This window comes from Lepisosteus platostomus, chromosome 2 (assembly GCF_059453375.1).
Source record: "Lepisosteus platostomus isolate fLepPlt1 chromosome 2, fLepPlt1.hap1, whole genome shotgun sequence".
Lineage (NCBI taxonomy): Eukaryota > Metazoa > Chordata > Actinopteri > Semionotiformes > Lepisosteidae > Lepisosteus > Lepisosteus platostomus.
In genome coordinates, this window is record NC_142612.1 from 28,502,361 (window position 1) to 28,523,531 (window position 21,171).

At 37.2% G+C, this 21,171-nt stretch overlaps 1 protein-coding gene across 3 annotated transcripts in view; it reads left to right on the forward strand.

Moving 5' to 3' along the window:
- The window catches only part of dnajc3a (DnaJ (Hsp40) homolog, subfamily C, member 3a), a 29,168-nt gene that overhangs the window by 4,352 nt on the left and 3,645 nt on the right, over positions 1–21,171 (forward strand). Inside the window, exons 2-11 of one of the 3 annotated variants that reach the window (XM_088603735.1) lie at positions 329–441; positions 6,226–6,336; positions 6,756–6,880; positions 7,541–7,615; positions 11,868–12,020; positions 12,338–12,519; positions 14,552–14,671; positions 16,113–16,218; positions 16,639–16,759; positions 20,723–20,855. In XM_088603735.1, the coding sequence (XP_088459861.1) occupies positions 6,270–6,336; positions 6,756–6,880; positions 7,541–7,615; positions 11,868–12,020; positions 12,338–12,519; positions 14,552–14,671; positions 16,113–16,218; positions 16,639–16,759; positions 20,723–20,855 (1,082 nt within the window). In that variant the 5' untranslated portion in view covers positions 329–441; positions 6,226–6,269. Of the gene's footprint in view, positions 1–328; positions 442–3,919; positions 4,153–6,225; positions 6,337–6,755; positions 6,881–7,540; positions 7,616–11,867; positions 12,021–12,337; positions 12,520–14,551; positions 14,672–16,112; positions 16,219–16,638; positions 16,760–20,722; positions 20,856–21,171 lie in introns of those variants that run through there. The other 2 variants (XM_088603725.1, XM_088603744.1) reach the window with 2 other exon arrangements.

Here is a 21,171-nt window from a genome sequence, read left to right on the forward strand (position 1 = left end):
GATAGTTTCGGCAGAATTGCTCTTGTGGTGATTAAGTGGAACAAAAAACAGAGGTGTGGGAGTCATAGTGGTATAGTGGTTAGCATTGCTGCCTTTCAGCACTGGGGCTCTTGGTTCAATTCCAGACCCTGTGTGTGATCTGCGTTGGTTGTATGTACTCCCTGTGTGTGTGTGTGAGAGTTTTTTCCACAACAAATGCTGGTAGACTACTTTTAGGAAAATTGGTGTGAGAGTGTGTGTGTTTGTGTCTGTTCCCTCATGATGTGCCCTGTGATGGACTGGCATCCCCTCCAGGGTATACGCACTGCTTTTTGTTATTGCTTGCTAGGAAATGCTCTGCCTCCCCTGTGACCCTGAGTTAGTTGAAGAGGTTAGAGACTGGATGGCTGGAAAAATAGGAGGACTGATGACGGAGATACACATCTCTTATCTGTGACAAGAGTAAGCACACTTTTTGAAACACTTATAGGACTCAGATCTGTAGTGTTTTGGTTAAACAGACTGAGAGTGGAGGGGGATATGGACTATATATACACCCTCATTGTATTTAATTGTATTGTTTTTGTATGAACTATATTTACCAATTGAGAAGAAATAAAGCTCCAAACTGGAACCCACAATTTCACGGGATTTAATCCTCACACATCCATTTTAGATATACAGATCTTTTTAAGGCACTCCATTTTAAACACTTGAAAAGTTGCTTGACTATTTGTTCTAGTCAGGTAAAAGTCTGAGGTTTTGTGAGTGTAAAATACATCTTTATTACATAACACATAATTACAATACACAGTATAAGATTATCATTTACTTTATTTTTTCTGATTATGGACATCCTGATAATTGGTGAAATGGGCTACTAAATAAATTTCAGACTTTAGACCGTTTCTTTTTAGCACTTCACTATAATCATTCTTGTGGCTTTCAAATAAACTGGAGGGTATTCGTTTACAATTTTGAAGCTTTGGCTCCCCCAAATGGCCGTCGAAAGCATTGGCCATTTCTTCCTTTTAATCACCCTCCCTGCGACACCATCACGGAAAATAGAAGCTAGAATTGATCATATTTTTTCTTTTTTTTCTTTTCAATATTAATTTTAGTGTTCGTGAACCACGATGGCTGCAGGACCTTTACTGTAGCTTTTAATATACCAATATTTATTCCACTGTATCAGCAATATAGAAATCGACAAGCCAGAAGACAAAAACATAGCCAGAGTTTTCAAGCCTTCAACCCATGTCCATTAGCTGTAACATTGATTGTGAATCCCCAACACTGCAGGGGCATACTGCTTGGGGGAACCCTTAGCACTGCAGTGGACGTGTAGGCAATCTGGGATTGTGGGGACCGTGAAACTGTGAAGGCATGTGAAAGCCCTGCAAATTTAAGAGAGGCGAGATGGGGAAAAGGTTTGTGGGTCCTATGTTACTGCCTAGGCATACTGTCCAGAGCAGCCCTATGTGCTGCAACGGAGGAGCAGGGCAATCAGGGATTGTAAATCCCCTATAGTGCAGAGGCATATTGGCAGGGAGAAGCCCCTGTGAGACTTCTAGGCAGACAGTCCTCTGAAACTCTGCAGGGCACAAGCTCAGATGTGCTTGAGCTCTGAAGACCTACTGCTAGGCAGGCGGGTTTTGGAGCTCAGCAGGCCCTGAACTCAGGTAAGATTTATTACAGTATATTGCAAATGGGATCCAGTGGACTTCCAGAGACTGAGGCAAGTTTAGGGGAAAAGGATCTTGGAATCAGGGAAACACTGGCAGGTGGATAATGTGAGTACCTGCAGAGGTTTGCTAGGGGATTAAAGATAGCACCAGGAATAGAGTGCATCAGGAAGACCAACATTTTAGTAGGGGGACTGTCATAGAGTGAAAAACCAAGGTCCTTACACAGACACTTGATAATTACCAGACAGTTCGGGGGTGAACAGCCAGACTGTTCATTTGGGACATTTGATTCTGGTGACTGGGGTCCTGCTCGGGAACTGCTCTATGAGGAAGTTGTATTGTTTGTTCTGTGCATTGGGTGAGTGGTCATAGGAATTGGTGTATTATGAGGTTTCATTTACAATATATAATGGAGTATTATGTATGATAAGTGTCTTGTCTGGTCTGTGGATGCACTGGTGGTTCTGGAGCTAGGTTCTCCTGAGCTAGGAGAAAAATGGTCCATCACCCTCTATAACTGGCATATTCAGGGACATAGCAAAGCATTTAATGTGTTAATGTGTCACCCATACTGTGACAGTTGCACGACAGGTTGAGTTTCTTGAAACGGTTTATGACATGAGAGTAAAAGTGATCAGAACACCTTTTCAGGTGAAAAACTGATAAAAACACTTTATTTGGATATTGATTCACCAAGTTTCAATTAAATCGGTGCAGGGGTTCTTAAGATGGCTCCAAAATAGTCTTCAAATACTGAGGTCAGGCGAATTCTTGAATGATGCAAATTAAATGCTTCATCTGTTCCGCTATTCCCGTCTAAAATGAAGTTGTCTGCTCAGTCTACAAACATGAGCAATTGGGAACCAAAATAAATTTGATGCTAATGTTTCAACGATTATGCCTGGACATTATTGTAGTAACAACCAAAAGAGGGCAGAGTTCTGTTCATTCTGTAGGAGCAGAATAAAATCCATTATGCTGGAATAAACTGATGGTAATATGGACAAAGTATTTTGTGTATCTACATCAAATTTAAATTAGTAATACGTCTAGGCCCGATTAGAACACCCTATAGTCCAATAGCACTACTAATTAAGGTCACAAAGGCTTTTTAAACATGATGGACATCCCTTGTATAAAGCCTATTAAATACCTATTACTAAAATATTTAAATACTTGTTAATGTCACTAAAACATGACTTAATACCTTGTGTTTCAGCTATTAGACATGCAACATACATGGATTATACATTATATTTACTAGTTCTCAACAAGCTGTATTTCAATAAAGTGATACAATATTTTTCCATAAAATATTGTGCAACACATTTTTCTCAATATTTAGTTCCTGCTGTCTATCAGTTTGATGTTAATAGTATATCTTGAACTGTTTATTTAGCAACATATTTTAAAGTTATTATATCATGTTTAATTGTATATTTATTATGCCACTGTCCAGTCTTGTAACTTTTGAGTTGCGTATAAACAATGATTCTGATATAAGTCACCTTGAGTAAAGGTTTCAGTTAAAGAATAGTAATAATTAACGTCACAGATATAGCTACTTTGATACAGGCCTTGTTCTTTGAAGTGTCTATGTAGTTTGCACAGGGTGATAATTATTGCGTGCCATCACTAATCGCTAAATTTAAACTTTTGCATGGTATTTGATATACAGTATATGTGAAACAACTGCAACCTATGTATTCGACTAATTAATTTTTTTATACTGATAGCTGACTTCTTCACACCTGTGAAAAAGACTCGCTGACGAAAGGTTATTTTTTCTCCTTTTGAACGTAGAATTTACCTTTTCTTTCTTTGCACCCAAAGCGCGCTACCGCAGCTGCCCACTGAAACCTGCAGTGAGAACCGAACTACCTCTCAGATATAATGCATTTTTAGTGTAAATACTGTGTGACCCAAAGTCGTTGGAGCTTTAAAATGATCAAAAACATATGGATACCTGCACTGTTATGGCTCGAGTCGAATGTGAAACAGATTATAGACAAAAACAATCACAGCCTCTGTAATGCCGCCATTAAAACAGAATAATCTACCTAGAAAACTGCAAGTAGAGAGGACGAGGTATTCTAACGAGTTAAGTACAGTAACTCAATTCGGATACTGCATGTGAAACATTTCCAAATCAGGTCCAGTTGACACGCTATTGCCTCCTCCCCCCCCCCAAAACGCTGCCGTGGCTCCACGTTGTTGAATTAGAGGCAAGGGGTGGGGTTTTAAACTCCACCATCCAATCGGAGCAACCCACGACCTGGCGAGTTAACTTGTGCTGAACTTTAAAGGCTGGAAATAGAAAAAAAAACAGTATTGCAATTCCGCAAGGTTTTGGTAGCCTAAACTTCACGCTTAATTAAATTTTGTAACGTTTTAATATTAAACATGGTTTCAGTAGGCCCTTTTGCACGTAAAGTCCTGTGTTATTTTTCATATATTCTTGTTTTGATTGACCTACGATATGAAGGTAAGTTTTTTTTTTTTGCTGTTGTTGCAGTTTCTCACTGCCTTTTCCTACGGGAAAGATTATGCGTTTCATCTTCGCTCAATGCTGTTATTAAATTATTTTATTCTTCAGTAATTACCTGGACTTGACAAGACTTTCTTCAATTCCACGAACAGACGTGGCGTCAAGAAAGTTTGATAAGCCCGCTGGTTTTGCTGCTGGTTGGTATTGCCCAGAGTGCACAGTACCAGATGCGTGATGCCTCTTGTAGAGTCTTAGTTTATGGGGAGCAGTCTTTGAAAAATGGCTTATTCTTCCCAAGTCGCCAGAACCTATTTTTAGTTGAGTTCATTGCTAGAGTGTATGGATTTATCATTGTGTGCTGCCCAAAGGAGCTTGTATTGAATCAAATCTAATAAAAGACGTGCAGCAGTGCTCTGCTGAGCAGAAGCTGTCAGCGTGGATTTTAATGTTGATTGATAAAAACAAACTGCTCCGATGATTTCGCATATAGTACAGGCTTTCTTCTGCGAGTATAACAAATAGCTGTGTGCCGTACTTGTTTTATGGTATAATAACGATTATGGTAGTAGTGAAATTTAAGATTTGTAAATGGTGTGGACTTCACGTGCGAAATTGATGTTTATTTTCTCACTGATTAGTTATTGTACTTCTTGCATTGTTTTTTTTATAACTTCTTGATTTGTTTTTAAGGAGATATCACATCATCCGAGTACTAGCTAAAGTATTATATTGGAAATCGTATCTTGAAAAATTATTTAGCATTTTTTGAAATTATTTTGCTGCTGCGGAAATGTTAAGAGATATGAATTATGCTCATACATTAAAAAGTGGCTGCTAGTTAAATGTGACCTTGGTACTGATTTTAGCTTTACTAAGATATTTAGCTGAACATGAAATTAAATCCCCTTTGGTCTTTTCTTTATAAATATACCTTTATAATTTGTGAGAAATCTTTTGATTTTTTTTTTAGGTCGCAACTCATTAATAGGGATATATAGCTGACTACACACCCATTTAATATCGGCAGCTGAATGTCTTTTAAAGTTCCAACTCACTAATGTAAAAACCCCCTTTAATAAGTGTTTATACTTTTTTCCAGGTCTGTTAAGTTGTCTGTAACAGTACCTGCCTTCTAGCCTGAACTGATATTTGCTTGTGCAAACGCTAATCGTGGACTAGTTGGGGATACTGGTTCCTCTGTACAAGAATCTAGAAACCATGCTCAAGGATAGTAACTGAGGACATTGTGCTATCCTTCATTTTTTTTTTCCCCAAAATTTAAACATGTCCATCTATGAATTTTCTAACTGCTCTATCCAATACAGAGTTGTGGGGCAGCCCAAGCCTATCCCAGCAAGCAACTCTGGATGGGATGTCAGTCCATCGTCGGGCACAGACACAGACATGAGCACGCTCATGCCAGGGCCGGTTTTCCATGAGCCAGTTAACTAGAACTGTGGGAGGAAACCCACGTGAACATAGGGTGACCATACAGACTCCACACAGATAACATCATGGAATTGAACCCAGGACCATCACTGTGAGGCAGCAATGCTAGCCAAGCTAAATTTCTTTCATTTCTGAAAAAACGAGAAGGAAGCAGGGCAGAAAGAATTAGCAAGTGTTATTTAACTGAAATTCTGATTACTTGGCCATTACAGATTCTATGGGATGTTGCTCAATCAGACCTTACTATTGCTAATATTCAGCCCTTAATTGAACTGGTGTTGCAGATTCTCGCTCTCTGATCTGCTGTGTAATGAGTGGGGCAGTGTGTAGTGGCCATCACTAAGGTTTGTGCTACACTCCAGTGGTGAATGAAGTGTCCCCTGTTCTACTGTATGTAGAAAGGTTGGAGATTTGTTTGGATGGTGACTGCTATCTAAATGCAGTAAACTATTTCTCTGTTAGGATAAAGACTGTGAAAGAGAAGTGTGGAACAATAATGGTGCTAATGATGAGTTTATATTGTTTTTTAAAAGCATAGTTGGTGGAATCAGTTAGAAAGGAGAACACCTCTACTTTCAAGATTTAGATTACCTGAAAGCACATGGCTTTTCCCCTTTGCAGGAGTGCAGTGTGGGAAGAATGCAGGACTCGAGAACCATCTGGAAATGGGAAAGAAATTGCTGGCTGCCGGACAGTTGGCAGATGCTTTGTCTCACTTTCATGCTGCTGTAGGTCAGTATCTCAAATGAGAAAAACCTGATTTGGGAAACATCATCCACTGTGTTTTCTTTTTGCGATGAAGAAGCTCATCAAAAAATGCTTTATTTTGAATCAGTGCTGGGCTACAGTCCAGAAAAATAAAGCATCTGTTCTGTAATGTGTGTAAAAGTTTTTTTTTCTTTTAAAAGCCACACTACTGTTCTGTTAGCTTATGCCAACATACTGGAGGGGGGGGGGGGGGGGAGTATTAGTCCAGATATGCCTACACCATTACAAACTAGAGACATACATAGGAAGTAATGTATCTTTTTATTCTTTCTGCATGGTGTATTTTAATAGAATAAACAAATTATTTCCAGCAAAGTAATATACTAAGACTTAAATGTGTATGCAGGCTGTTATCATTTATTGTAATTGTTGTTGTTCAACAGATGGTGACCCCAAAAATTACCTGGCCTATTACAGAAGAGCCACAGTTTATCTGGCCATGGGGAAATCCAAGTCAGCTTTGCCGGATCTCAGTAAAGTCATTGAACTCAAACCAGATTTCACCTCAGTAAGTCAGTCTACAGATATGCCTTAACAAAATATCCACCGGGAAGCCATTTTGATACAGTAAATTCTTGGGTTAAACTGGAAATCTGATTTCCACTTTAACTTGATTTCTTTGTCTGTTTCACATTTTCCTCTGTACATTTCTTTCTAGAATGTTAAAAATCTTAATTGAACTTTTTCCAAGTTAATTTTATTTGGATCTTATCTTTTAATTATAAAGCGATTGATTCTAGCAGTTTCAAATACAGCACTATATTTGATTTCAAAAACCAGTATGACCATGTTATACATTGAAAGAAGGCAGGGTATGGGCTTCAGCAATATAACTGGGATACTTTCCACTTGTTCCCTCTGTTCTACGGTCTACTCTGAAGAAGTCCACTGGGTTAACTCTGTCAATGCCTTTGAGGAATGTTAATGTCTGTATGGTGTCCACTTATAATCCTTTCTGTTTGAGGCTAGAAGGGCTGAGTTTCATTTATGCTGCAGAATTTCTTTTTTTTTTTCTGGACTGATACCACGGCAGAATTTTATTTTCCTGCAATATGGTGACCAAAGTTGTACAAAGTATTCTAAAGACCTTACTGGTACATTATATAACTATAATATCGCTTAATTTAAATTTTGTGCATTTAACTAAATATCCTAACATCTTCTACAGGCAAGGCTACAGAGAGGAAATCTACTCCTCAAGCAAGGAAAGTTAGATGAAGCAGAAACTGATTTTAAAAATGTGGTGAGTAAAACAAAGTGCAATATTATATCGGCTGTTTTGATGCTCCTTAAACGCAACAATGTTTTGTTCCCTTTTACTTGTGAAGATATTTTGAGGTTGAAGAAAAGAAAATGGAATGTACGGAAGAGATGTATTGCTCCAAAAATCCATTAAATGTCAACTTGTTGAAAGTGAATTTTAATCTGGGATGATGTATGGTTTGTACTGTATACTAATGTAAACATAAATTAGTTCAGGTGGTCAAAATGACTTTGATAAGTCACACAGTTAGTTAAGTGGCCTCTCTGGTTGCAATTTGATTCATGTGATTTAAGAATAAGTACCACTCTCAGGTAATGAATTTCAAGCAAAGGTTCAACCATGAAGATGAAGCATCTTTCAAAACAAGTCGGTAACAAGGTTTTAGATGCACTGAATATTCCTTTGAGCATCATGAAGTAGAAGCTGTATTGTACAGTACCATCCGAACATAGCTTATAGACTGTCCCATTAAAGTGAGCAGCTGAGCAAGGATGAAATTGGTTAGGGAAATCGCCATAATGCCAATGGTGTTCAGCAGCTGAGATGGGTGAAAATGTGCACAATATCCCAGTCATTTCACAAAACTGGTTTGTTGTATAAAATGGCAAACCCATTTCAATTCCCAGGTGGAATTTGCAACCAAACTTTTAACTTTTTTTAACTGATACTGAAAAGATGAAGCAAAAGGTTTAGTGGTCAGACGAGATAAAATTTGCTCTTTTTAAAGTATGTTGGGTTTTGAGCTAGACATAGTCTATTGCCTAATCTACATTTTACTAGTATGAAATGTAGTTCTTTCTCATAAGAAGGAACTGGGAAGCTCGTCAACATCTAAGGGGAAAATGTAGCAGCACAATATAGGTACGTTTCGGAGAAAAGCCTGCTCTAAAGACCTGAAAATTTAATTAGGCCAATACCCAAAACACAAGCCCAGAGCTGCAATGTACTGGAGTTGCTTAACAAGAAGAAAGTGAATGTTCTTGTTTAAATCCAATGGAAAATCTTTGTGAAGGCTTCAAAACTGCCATCCATTGACAATCCCCAGCTAACCTGGAATAGCCTGGACAAATTTACAAAGAAAAATGAGTGATATTTGTACCATTCTACTAGGCAAAATTGGTATAATTTCCGGAAGACTTGCTGTTAAAGGTGCTTCCTCCAAATATTGGCTTGGGTGAATACTTATGTACTGTAATCAACATTTTCAGTTTTTACTGACACCTTTCTCCATGAAAGTGGAGTCTGAACATTGAAGATCTGATTAAAATATTTAATAAAAAAATATGTATTTAATCATGGGTATCCTCATTGAAAGGAGGAGAATACTTTTATGCGGCATTGTATGTAGTACACCTATGTACGGTATAAAGAGGGAAAATTGTAATGGGAAAAGAAGGGGTGCTCTTCAGTGGGTTATAATTCATTGATAGCTGAGGCTGTGTGGAGTGCCTGATATTTAGAGGTAAAGCCCATGTACTGTAAATGGCTAAACGTCTGAATAGACTCCAGTATGTCACAAATGATGCAAAACAAAGATAGCGATGAGCTGTTGTGAGCCTACACTGTAGACAAGCTTTTGTTGTAGCAGAAATTCATTGTGAAACCTAATTTCAGTTATGTTATCGCACCAATTTATCAAATGTTTGTAAAATGTGGATTCTTCTGAGCAATGAACCACACTTTCATTCTGGAAACTTGACATGGTAATATGAAAAATGTTCAGGTTTTTTTATGGGGGGGAGGTATACTGTAAGTTACATACGAGTTTACTTTCTTGTTTTATTTATATATCTATTTATATATACTATATTATTTTTACATTTGCTTTTCCATTGGAAGAAAGGTTTTACATACATTTGGTTTTAACACATACATTTTTATTAGGCCATGAGTGCTTATAAATCTTTAGCATGCCTACAGTTGTGGCCACTGAGAGACTTACAGTAGCTGTCTTTAAGAAAACATTGCACTTTAATATTCAATAACTTGCATTGTAACACCTTTCCCTTTCTGTATAGTTTCTAAAATGGTTCATTAAAAAGTTAACATTTATTATTTAAAGAGACCTGCTAAATTAAAATAAGCAGTTTTGGCACATAGAGAACAAAAGCAAATGTGATATGAGACCTTGAAACAAGACTGAATGCCAGAAGGTGTCACTAAAGACCAGGGGAAATTGTAAGCAGAGATGATGGTGAGAGAGACATTGTGGAGCGGGGCCTGATTGTGCTGTGTAAATCCTAAATTTAAAGAGCGGCTGACTGCTCTTAAATGAGAATGGAAGTGTCACCTGGATCCTTTAGGTACTGCCATGCACAACAAAGTATTGTTACACTATTTATTGATTGCATTTTGGCCAAAAAGGAGGTCCAGTAATGTCATTTAGACTATCCATGCTTTATTGTAGAACTTAAAGTTCCTGACAAAACTCACCAAAAATATAGATATAAATAAAAATCCTAGAATGAAAAAAAATACCAAAGTCTGTCTGATCAGCTACTTTTTAACTACTTGATTTACAGCCATATTCGCAAGATTGATGGGCTTTTGATATGCAGTAAAGGGATATATAATGTTTTTCCTACCCCTAGAATCTGTTTTTTCATAGGTTTTAATGTTTATTTTACCAATCCATTTTCTGTCTTTATTAGCTGCCTCCCCTAAAGCTCTTGACTTTCCACACAATATTGCCGGAAGACACAAATGCCCTTGTATTGAGGTCTTGGAGTTCCATCTTGTAATTCCTTCACTTCATTATGAATCTTCTCTCTCTGTCTCTTGAGGATTGATATTCCCAGGTAGCTGTGCCAAGTGGCACATGCAATAAAAATAATTCCTCCAGCCAGACAGAAATGAAAATTTGCAGGTCGTTCACAGCAGCAGAGCTTTTTTTAAGTAAAAGAGGAAAGAAAGGATGTTGTAAAGGAGGTCGCTCAAGGTGTTGAAAGTGACAGTGTTTAATGTATTCAATTCTAACATTACAGCTTTTCAGGAGCAAGGCTATTTATCGGCAATACTGCAGGTGTGCACAGCTTTCAGTGTTAAGCTTGGGTAAAATTAGGATTAGTGAAGGGATGAAATGAAAAACAGCCAATGATGAGAACTGAGTGATGAGAACATTTTAGTTTCTTTAATGAGACTCTTTAATGGTGAGAAAACTAATTTTTGCTGCTTATTTCCTGCCTTAATTTTCAGAATTGATTGTGTCTTGAAAATTTCCACCTACCCACCTGATTAGCATCCATTTAACTTATATTTTCACAGCTTGGTAACTTCTTTTTTTTATAAGCAAGGCTTTATGTAAAAACATAGTTTCATTAGGCTCCCTGAAAAAGTGTAATTTTGAATTCTCACCTAAACTGAGAGGAAGCGCTAAATCAACACAGGCTTTTCTTCAATTGCACAGTCCTTCAGACAGTCGACTCTAACTGACATGTATTGCTGATATGTGATACTGGCCTATACTCTCCTAATATTGATTGTCACAGAAGATCAACTTCACTGGCTTTGTATTGCAGTTTTCATATGTCTACTAATTCAACATTTTTCTTCTCCTGATGGGGATGCCTTTAGACAACATCAGAATATTTAGATATCTGATTCCAGGCTTCATGATTATGGTATTACTATTGGAATAGCTCATATTCTGTTTTAGAATAACACTTTTGCAATTAAACCAATTATAACTGTTAAGAGGAAACAAAAATCCTTTTCAACCTGAAACATTTTTCTTAGTGGTTTTGCAAGCTTCTGTAGTAATGCCTTCTGTTTGTAAGTAATCTCGATGGTTCAGCAGTCTAATGTCAAGGGATTTTGATGCACTTGACATATTCATGATGCTCTTGCAACAGCTGAGCTTGCAGAAAATTCCAAGAGTAATGCAGGCATATTAATGTATACCCCATTAACTCAAAAATAAAACTATTGTGTTGTCTTCATTTGCAAATGGAAAGCATTTAAGGATTTAGTCAAATAAGTGCCATTAACAGTGCATTCCAAACCTGACATGACAAAACAAAGTAGGCTGCCACAAACTTAAACATAAAAATGTTTAAAGTGGAGGTGAGTTCTAAACTGCAGGTGTACGCCAATGAAAGTAATTGCATCCTAACGATTACTTTGCTTTCATAATTTGTGTTCTCAATATAGTGGCTTCTGTGGTCTAAGAATTTAACTGACTCCTAAAAAAAGTCAGTGACTTCCACAAATTTTTTCTTCTGTTACTTTGTAGCTAAAATCCAGTCCTAGCGAGAAAGAAGAAAAAGAAGCTAGGAGTCAGCTGTTGAAATCTGATGAAATGCAAAGACTTGTGGCCCAGGCAAAGAAGGACTATAGTGCAAAGGATTATAAAATGGCAGCAGAACGTCTTGATGTGCTTATAGAGGTAAGTAACCAAAACCAGCAAAATGTTATCTATAACACTATGTTTTTTAAATATTAAATTTTTTAATTGCTAGCTTACACTACAAGGAGCTTACACCAGAAGTTCAGGTGGGGACGACAGCAGTTAAGTTTAATTGGCCTTAGCTATCCTAAATTGTCATCATTCCTGGTGATGATGGTGTAACCGCATCCTATTCAATCTTTCTGAGGGAGATGATTTATGAGAGCTCCTGTGTTTTCAAAGACATTTAATTGAATATGAAGTAGTTTCTGTCAAATCCATCTATAATTTCATTTTATGCATTCCTCTTCTGTTAGATCTGTGTCTGGGATGTAAGTCTAAGAGAACTCCGAGCAAACTGCTTTATCCAGATGGGAGAAATGGGAAAAGCAATCAGTGACCTAAAAGCTGCATCCAAATTGAAGAATGACAACACTGATGCATTCTATAAACTCAGCACTATTTACTACAAGTTGGGAGACCATGAAATGTCACTTAAGTAAGGTTTGTTTTAAGTTAAATTTTTGGAATATGAGACTTGTGAGACATGTAGTCCCTTTGTATACTGTATGTACTATATAAAATTGAATCTTGTAAAAGAAATAATGTGGTAAAACTGCAGTAGGAAATGTTTTTCCCCAGTGTCCCTGGGCTGCATAGCCATGCATCATGCTGATTACACAATCAATATTTTAAGTTTGTGTTAAAAAGGTGTTTTAGAAGCAATTATTCCTATAATATTAGAAACCTGGGGGAAGAAGCAGGTACTTAGCTTTAAGAGCTGTTAAACTGTGTAAACCTTTTATTTATTTATTTATTATCTTATTAGATGGGCAAGATAAATTAGTTTTTATAGTTATGCTAGCATATAGGAGCAATAAGTGTACATAAAGGATTTCTTCTTGATCAGTTTAGAATTTAGAGGGATAAAAGCCCTTCTTCATTTATCTCATTGCTAACCACTGATCCATAGTCCAGAAATCCATTGTTCCTGTATCACAGCAGTGAGCAACTGTTTGTTTCACTAAAGCTACTTCTGTGTTGAGGGTTGACTAGAGTGAGTTCAAGAAAAAAAAAATCAAGATGTGTCTCTTATGTATATCAGTCTCATATTTGTGGTATGTATACTACAGAATCAGTGGTACAGTAGTAACATGCCTTGTAAGTGCTCTAATAGCACAGTTTGACTCTTCTGCAAATGAAACTTAATAGCTGTTTCATTCTCTTCTTTTCATCCTACATATAACAAGATAGCTCATGGACACTGTCTAGTTCCTTCATTGGAGCCTTTATTTCTGCTGTGAATGATCAGTATCTTGCCATGCCACTTGAAGGTGCCTTTTAATACTCTCTGGGAAAGAAATTGGGGGGGGGGGGAACAAAAGCTAAATTGGAATAGTTTCATTCAAAGGGAATTCATTTGACTTAAAGTGTAGGTTTATTCAAGTCCTACATATAAGGAGTAAGAAAACATAGAAAATACCAAGTGTGATCAATTAAAATAATCATAACCCCCAAATTCTAAAAGATATGCCAAGAATATACCCAGGTGATTGGTACTGCATAGTTAGAGGCACCCGAGTTCTTCCTCTGGCACAGCTTTGGCAAAAGTAATAAATCTGGGTAAACTGGGATAAATTAACAATGGCAATAACAAGAAGACGCATGACGTTATACACATTCAACATAAAACATAACCGTATTTACAAACAAAGTGTCTGTGTCCTGACCAACCAGTAAAAACCCTGACTGCCAACCCTCCTATAATGCCTGAACTGGCCCAACAGAAAGAAACCTGCATCCTAAATCAAACCAAATACAACTTGGAACAAAATCTTTCTTCCTAAAATTTTGATGTTCCAAAGTCACTGGGAATCTGTCTCCCTATTCTTAAATTGCATCCATTAACCAGGAGAGAATATTTTAACATGAGGATTCTATATAAGAGACATCAGAGTTTTTTTAAATAATAGAATGGCATGCTCTCTGAAACAAGGTTCCAATACTTGGCTAGAATCTGATCTTTACTGTCCACACACCTGGCACACTTCGTCAGTTTCCTCCTTCTGCTTCCTCTCTCTGTGTGGCTCATGCTTTTGCCTACCTATCTTTTACCCTGGGTTTCACACTGAAGACTGTAAATGTTTACAATAATCAACCAATAACCTTGGTAAATCCAAAAGATTCCTTATGATTTCTCTCAGGCCACGTACAGGTCTCCAAACACTTCAGTCTTCTATCTGTAGTTTCTAGGGCCCATGGCATTTAAATAGGTATAGAAATGGATTATAGCCTCACTTCTTAAAAGCTTTCAATTTTTTTAATATTATGAAACTAAAAAGGAGGGCCAACCTTTAACACAACTGTAAAAGCTATTTTCTGTGGTAGATTATTAAATGTTTTTTTTTTCCAGTGAAGTGGTGGTCAGATAGCATCATGTGTGTCTCTCTCCCTGTGTATAGATATTGGCACATTGCTTTCCATGTTCCTATTAGACTTGTTCATTTTTATGAATTTTTTCCACCAAACAGTGAGATCCGTGAATGTCTGAAGTTGGACCCTGAGCACAAACAGTGCTTCAGTCACTACAAACAGGTGAAAAAGCTGAACAAACAGATCTTATCTGCAGAGGAGCTCATTCAGGAGCAAAGGTAAAATTCTGGTTACTCTGTTTTAGTAAAATCTTTGTTTTTCTGGATTATAACTCTCCTAGATTCTTGGTTTTGTTCATTGGAGTAGCTCTAGAAATATTCTCCCGACTGCTGTTCTAGAATGGGAAATAAAACTACACAGAACTGTGTATTCCAGTTGCATGATTCCTTAAGCAAATTTATAGGGACAAACCTAATCGCCTGAAGTCTGAATAACACCCTCCTTTTAGTGAAGATCAAGGTTGTTTCTTATTCCCATATTGGTGTCAAGTTAAAATGCTCCAATGATTACTTATGATTTGGAAATTGGGGTGATTGTATTTTCTATATATAAATTTGCAAATGGGAGCTTGCATTTATTGTTGGGCACATGAATGTTATGGATGAAAAAGATGCACATAAATAGAACACCTAAGCGTAATTTGTGTCATCAACTAGAAACTCCCACCATCCTGATGGTGGGCAATCTGTCCTAAAGCTCCTGTATAACGTGAAAATTAATTTTGGTAAAACAGGCACACTTTCATTATCATTAATATAACGGTAAGCACCTTTTTTGGCAGCGATCGCACTGGAACTCTTATAGGTTATACATCCAAGTACTGGGAACTTTAGACATATTAGAAGTAAAACCCTTTATTTTTTTTACATTTATTATCGGAAGTGTACTCTGGGTCCCATTTGAAAAGGTCCTTATTTATGAGCTTATTAAATGGTATTGGATAATATGCATCTTATCACAAACTCTGATTTTATATAACTTCTAAGTAGAAACAATGTCAGCTAAATGTGTCCTTTTTTGGGCCCATAATTCATGGTGACTGCTTACTCTTTAAAAGGTGTTCCTTGAACACATGCTATACATATGCCCATTTTGCTGTCAGTTTTAGATAGCATCATGCTGATGAGCACTAATAACAGCATAACAACTGTCTGTGGCTGCTAACTTTACAGAATGGTAAGCTTACTTAGACCAGGGTTGTCCAATGTAATTCCTGGAGGGCTTGTTGTCTTCTGGTTTTTATTCCAACTTATTATGTTTGTTGTTAGCCATGTACACTGTATAGGGTTTTTCTTAAGGTCTTTTGCAGTTGATTATTCAAAACATTCACTTCATTAAAGGTACTATTATCTGTAAAATCCACAGTAGAGCCTGGAAGTATTTTAATTGTTCAGTTAATTATGTCATATAGCTGGTCTAATTACAAAAGCTCGGGTGGAGGACCTTCTAAAAATGAAATACAATTTAGACTAATCTCCATGTTGTCAAAATGACCTGAAGGAATTCATTCATATAACATTCACATTCGTTGAGGCATTTTATTTTTAATTTATACAGTGTGCTTTGTTCTTTCAATATCAACCAATATCATTTTTAAATGCCAATTTTTAATACCTTAATTTTTGTTCACAGTCTTAAAATGATGGTTCTTATTAACAGGTATGCAGATGCTATTAATAAATATCAGTCCGTTTTGAAGACGGAACCTGATGTTCCACTATATACATTTCAAGCCAAGGAAAGGATTTGCCATTGTTTTTCTAAGGTAAGAGTTCAGTCACTGTACATGCATCTAAATTTCAACATGAAATTTTTAATTGTACTTGCAAACTGTTTGGTGGGGAAAAATAGCACATTCTAACCTAACCTGAATGTATGCATGAACTTCTAGATAAGATTAGCACACCTCTGTACTCCAGCTTAAAATGTCATTTAACCCAGGACAGTAGGACAATGTGCAACATATTTCCTACTTGCAGGGCATTAACTAATTTTTGCTTCAAGTAATGGAATTGGGGGGGGAAATCTGTCTAGAAATAATTTTAAAGGGTAGATCTTTGGAGTTTCTCAAATTTCCATTTACAGATTTTTATTTCACAAGGAAAGAATGCCTTTGTGTATTTTGTGTAGACAGTAAATCACTTTAGCAATTCCAGTTTGAAATTTTGCTTCTTTTGTGCTTTAGAACCAGCAAGCAAGTGAAGCCATTGCCATCTGCAGTGAAGTCTTGAGCTCAGACCCACAGAATTTAAGTGCTTTGAAAGACCGGGCTGAGGCTTATCTTCAGGATGAGCAGTATGAAGAAGGTAAGACCTTGAACAGCACAGCCAGCTAGTATAGAATACTTTGGAACTTGGAAAGCTGTCATAATTGTTTGGGGGAGGTATGGAAAACTCTTTTCCTTTGCCACTATTCATAATCTGTAACTCTGTGTAGCTTTTCTTTTTTTTATTAACCCGTTTAATAAAGTCATCCTTGTCGATTGCCAGTCTCCCCAAGATCCACTCAAGAGCTGGTAATCATGTGCTTTGTACTGAAGGGGCTCTCTGGGTTACCATAAAGTTTTCCAGTGCATGTGGGTGACATACTATGGACTTGAGCGATCACAAATGGATATTGTTGCATCAACAGTACAACTTTAATTGCTTTACAAACTGGCAAGTCAGTTTTTCCTTTTGAATAGTAAGCACCTTGTACTGAGCAGTCTCTTGTCTGCCTGATCTTGAAACGCAAAGCAGAGAGCACAAGTCAGAACTGTGAATGTGCATAAGGCAACACCCTGCCTTCTTCAAAGAAATGGCAGGATGTGATCCTTGGATCAATTAACTACTATCTACCAAACAAACTAGAGCTGAGCTGAATGGCCTCTTCATGTTTAGCACCGTTCTGATGTTGGTTGCTAAGGCTGAAAAAGGGGACATCTGGAAATGAGTACTGTACCACATGCAGGAGTGTCGATATCCCTCACCCTTTTTTTTGAGCCTCGATTGCTGCTGTGGTTGGTCCCTCCTGGATATGTGCCGCTTAAATGGATATTCAGCGCACAGTGGAACTTTGGTGCCACTGACTTTATTTAGAATTGTTTTGGAAAACTGGTCACACTTCATGAAATGGTGTGAGTCAGGCAGCAGAGTGAGTCTCCCTGCAGTGATGACAGGGTCTCATGGGTCAAATTCTTATCACTAGGCTGATGCTGAAGGGAAAATTGTTGGCAGGGAGAAGTCTCTTTTTTTTCTAAATTTGAAATGTCTACTGGACCACATAGATGGTTATAGGTTATGGGCTGTATTTTTGTGTGTGTGGTGTACGTGTCTTCTTGTATATTTTAGCTAATGTGATGCTATTTATACCTGCATTACATAAAACCATTCATACACTAAAATGTAAAATGGTAGACTGGCTCAGAATTAAGGCCAACTATTAAGGTCTTCTCTTGCATGCTTTTCCACTCTAAATCTCTAGTAACGATTTGGGATTTCTTTGGGATGAGTTGATGCAGTAGTGCAAGACTCAAGGTGCAATTGTTACCCTAACTGAGTTTGGAGCAGCTGTGAAGTGAGAGTTTGACAAGCTTTTCCATTCCAATATGGTGCTGGCAGCGGTAGGGCAGACTGCTTGTTTAGGAAGCTGCAGTTCTGAAATTGTAAGAGAACACTGTGAGTGCGCACTGTGTGCTAGAAACTCTGCAAATTAGAGGGAGAATCGGAATCATGCTGCCTGGAAAGGCATTTCTATTTGCTGCTAGAATTTGCTTTGACAGCTGCTGTTCCAGGTTTACAAAAAACTGCAGCACCTGCTGAACAAATAAAATCATAATTGCCTTTTCTGGTACGCATACAACAAAAATAGAAGAAAAGGTCTTTCCTAATATCTATACATGGTGAATTGTGTAACAGTGCCTCAATATTACTGATATACAATTTGCTTTTATCCATTTTTATTTTAATATATTCTTTGTGTGGAGGAGAACAGGTTGGATTTGCTGTGAGTTTGGGGGGGGAAGCCTGCATGGATAAATAGCTTTGTTTAAGGATCCTACTGTAAATTGAGTTCCCTTTACTTGGAGATAACCTAGCTCAACATGCTTCTTGAACCATCTCGGCTAAAACAGGAAGCATGCACATTACCCAGATGACTGGTGAAACATTCTCTTGGATTAATCAAAAAAGGAAACACCCTGGATGAGGTTCTTTTAGTCATAAGCTAAAACATTCAAACTAGCAAGATGGGTTTCATAGCCTCTTCTCATTTATAACCTTTTTATTCATTCTTATTTTCCTGTTCTGATCACTATATAAAATGATCTGTGATCAAAAATAGTTTGTGCTTCTGTCTAGTAAGAGTAATTGTGTATTGAAATGTCATGCTTTTTGAGTTCCCACCTAATCATCAATGCCAAATGCTTTATTAAGTATCTGTCTGGAGCAAAAATGGCCTAACATTTTTACTATTGTCTGAGAGTCTTGCCAGTCTTATTTAGTCATCTCCAAATGATTTTCTCTGACAGAAGTGTCAGCATTCTCGCAGGTTTCTCCGTTTGGACACCTTCTCCATGGCAACAGATAAATGTTCTCAAATGGAAAAATAAATTGGCACTAATTGCCTTCCTCTCTTGAGAAGGGCATGATGGGTGGACTATTTTGCTTTTAAATTGTCATTACATCTGAAATGGCTCAATACTAGAAGTCAAACACTTCATCTCTGTAACTTTCTGTAAATGGCACTTTTTTATGCTCTTAATGTAAATGTTACAGTTGGAGTGTTTTCTTAATTTGGATTGCCAATTATTCCCCTGCTGCCTGTCGTTTCAGAATTGCCAGGTATTTATCAACTTAGCTCTTCGTTATGATCCTTGTAGCAGCATATGAGTGATAAGGAAGGAGTGTGCTTCCCCTAGAGCTTTCCATGTCGGCTGTGTGCTTCTCATTGCTGTTATTCTTGGCGGTGCCCCTGGCAGAGGTCATGCTATTCCACAATGATGTGAATCGCAACACTTCCAGTCCATAGGTGCATATTTAGCATGAAGGCCCCAGCAAATGCCAGAGGATCAGTGTTTCATGCCAGATTGAATTGGCCAACACAAGCCCACCCAGTCCCGACAGAGCTTGTCCAGTTGGGTGCCACATTGGCCAATCCTGTTCATAGTCAACTCTGTAACATTGCCCAGGTTCAAACTAGTTTCAGGTATATGTCTGTCTTTACTAGTTGAATCACTTCCTTATCAAGTTCTTAAATACTACATCTCTATCTGGAGATTTAAAAATGAATCACCATGGAGTCCTGCTTGTCAAGGGCAAGTGTGTTTTTTTTTTCAGTTCAATTTAGGTGTTAATACATAATGAATATTCTGTATTAAAAAAAACTAAGAATAATCTAGAATGCTATTATTGTTTTAAAAACATTTTAAGTTGACCTTGTGACACAAAAGACCTTTGTCCTGTACAAAACGTACTTTGTCAAACCTGAAACTTTGTAAAAAATGTAAATTACAGTTGCAGGAGACCTCATGTAGTCTTTGTCTTTGGTTTAGAGCTGTCAGTTTCATAGCTTTTAACCATGATATTCATATTCTTAACAATTTACATCTTGAGAAGAAGCAAAACCATTAGCCACAAGTGTTCCATTTCACAGTAGGAGAGACTCGATTGGAATTGGACAGATTTTATGGTCCCATTTTTTGTGATTTAAGACCTAATAACTCCTGACTAGTGCTTGTACAATGTGTTTCATACGCTATTTTTTTAAATAAATATTTCAATAAGAGAATTTAGTGCTGTTTTTTATCTGAGAGATTCATTAAAAATGCACATGAACTTTTGATGGAATCTGTTCTACATTGATTGTAGACTTGAAGTGCTCTACTGTAGGTAAATGCTGCAAATTTGTCTTCATTCCTGGACACACAGAAGCTGATATTGTCAAGGTCACTGAACCTGTACTACTTAGAATAAACTTTATTCTATATAGTACCTTTTAAAGGTGACTTCACAAAGCAACTTATTGTGCAAAACAATAAAAGAACCAGAACATTTTTTTACAATTTTCAATGTATTAAGATCTGCATTCTGTCTTTTATTACAAAGATGAAAGAAGCAGGCGAGACAGAAAATAAAATGAGCCAGAAAAGTAATAGAATTAACCAAAAAGGCGCTTGCTCCGTTTCTTGAATACAGACAAAGCTGAAATGTTTTGTATGTGCAACAGTGCTAGGTTTTTTATATTAAAAATGATTTAAAGACCACTTTATCACTCTTTTGTTGCCTTCGCAGCTGTCAGAGACTATGAAAGTGCCCGTGAGAACAATGAGAACGATCGAGAGATCAGTGAAGGACTGGAAAGGGCACAGAGACTTCTAAAGCAGTCCCAGAAGAGAGACTACTACAAAATACTTGGAGTGAAGAGGTAGTGGAATTGTAGTTTCTACAAAACTAATCGATATGTTTGTTTCAGAGAGAGACTGGTTTTATCACGAATACCTACATTATGCTGTAATAACTTACACTGTGTTTAACCTATTATAACTGTACTGTAAAATAATGCTTTTTGCCAGAGAGGGACAATACATTCTAAATATGAACATTTCACTGTGGTATGCAGAAATTACAACCAGTTTCTTTCACTGGAGCAGCATGAAAAGTTCTCAGTCAATCAATAACTTAACTATTATTTTTAAGGGATACCTTTTTAAAATTGGAGCTCCAATTGAGAGGAACAACAG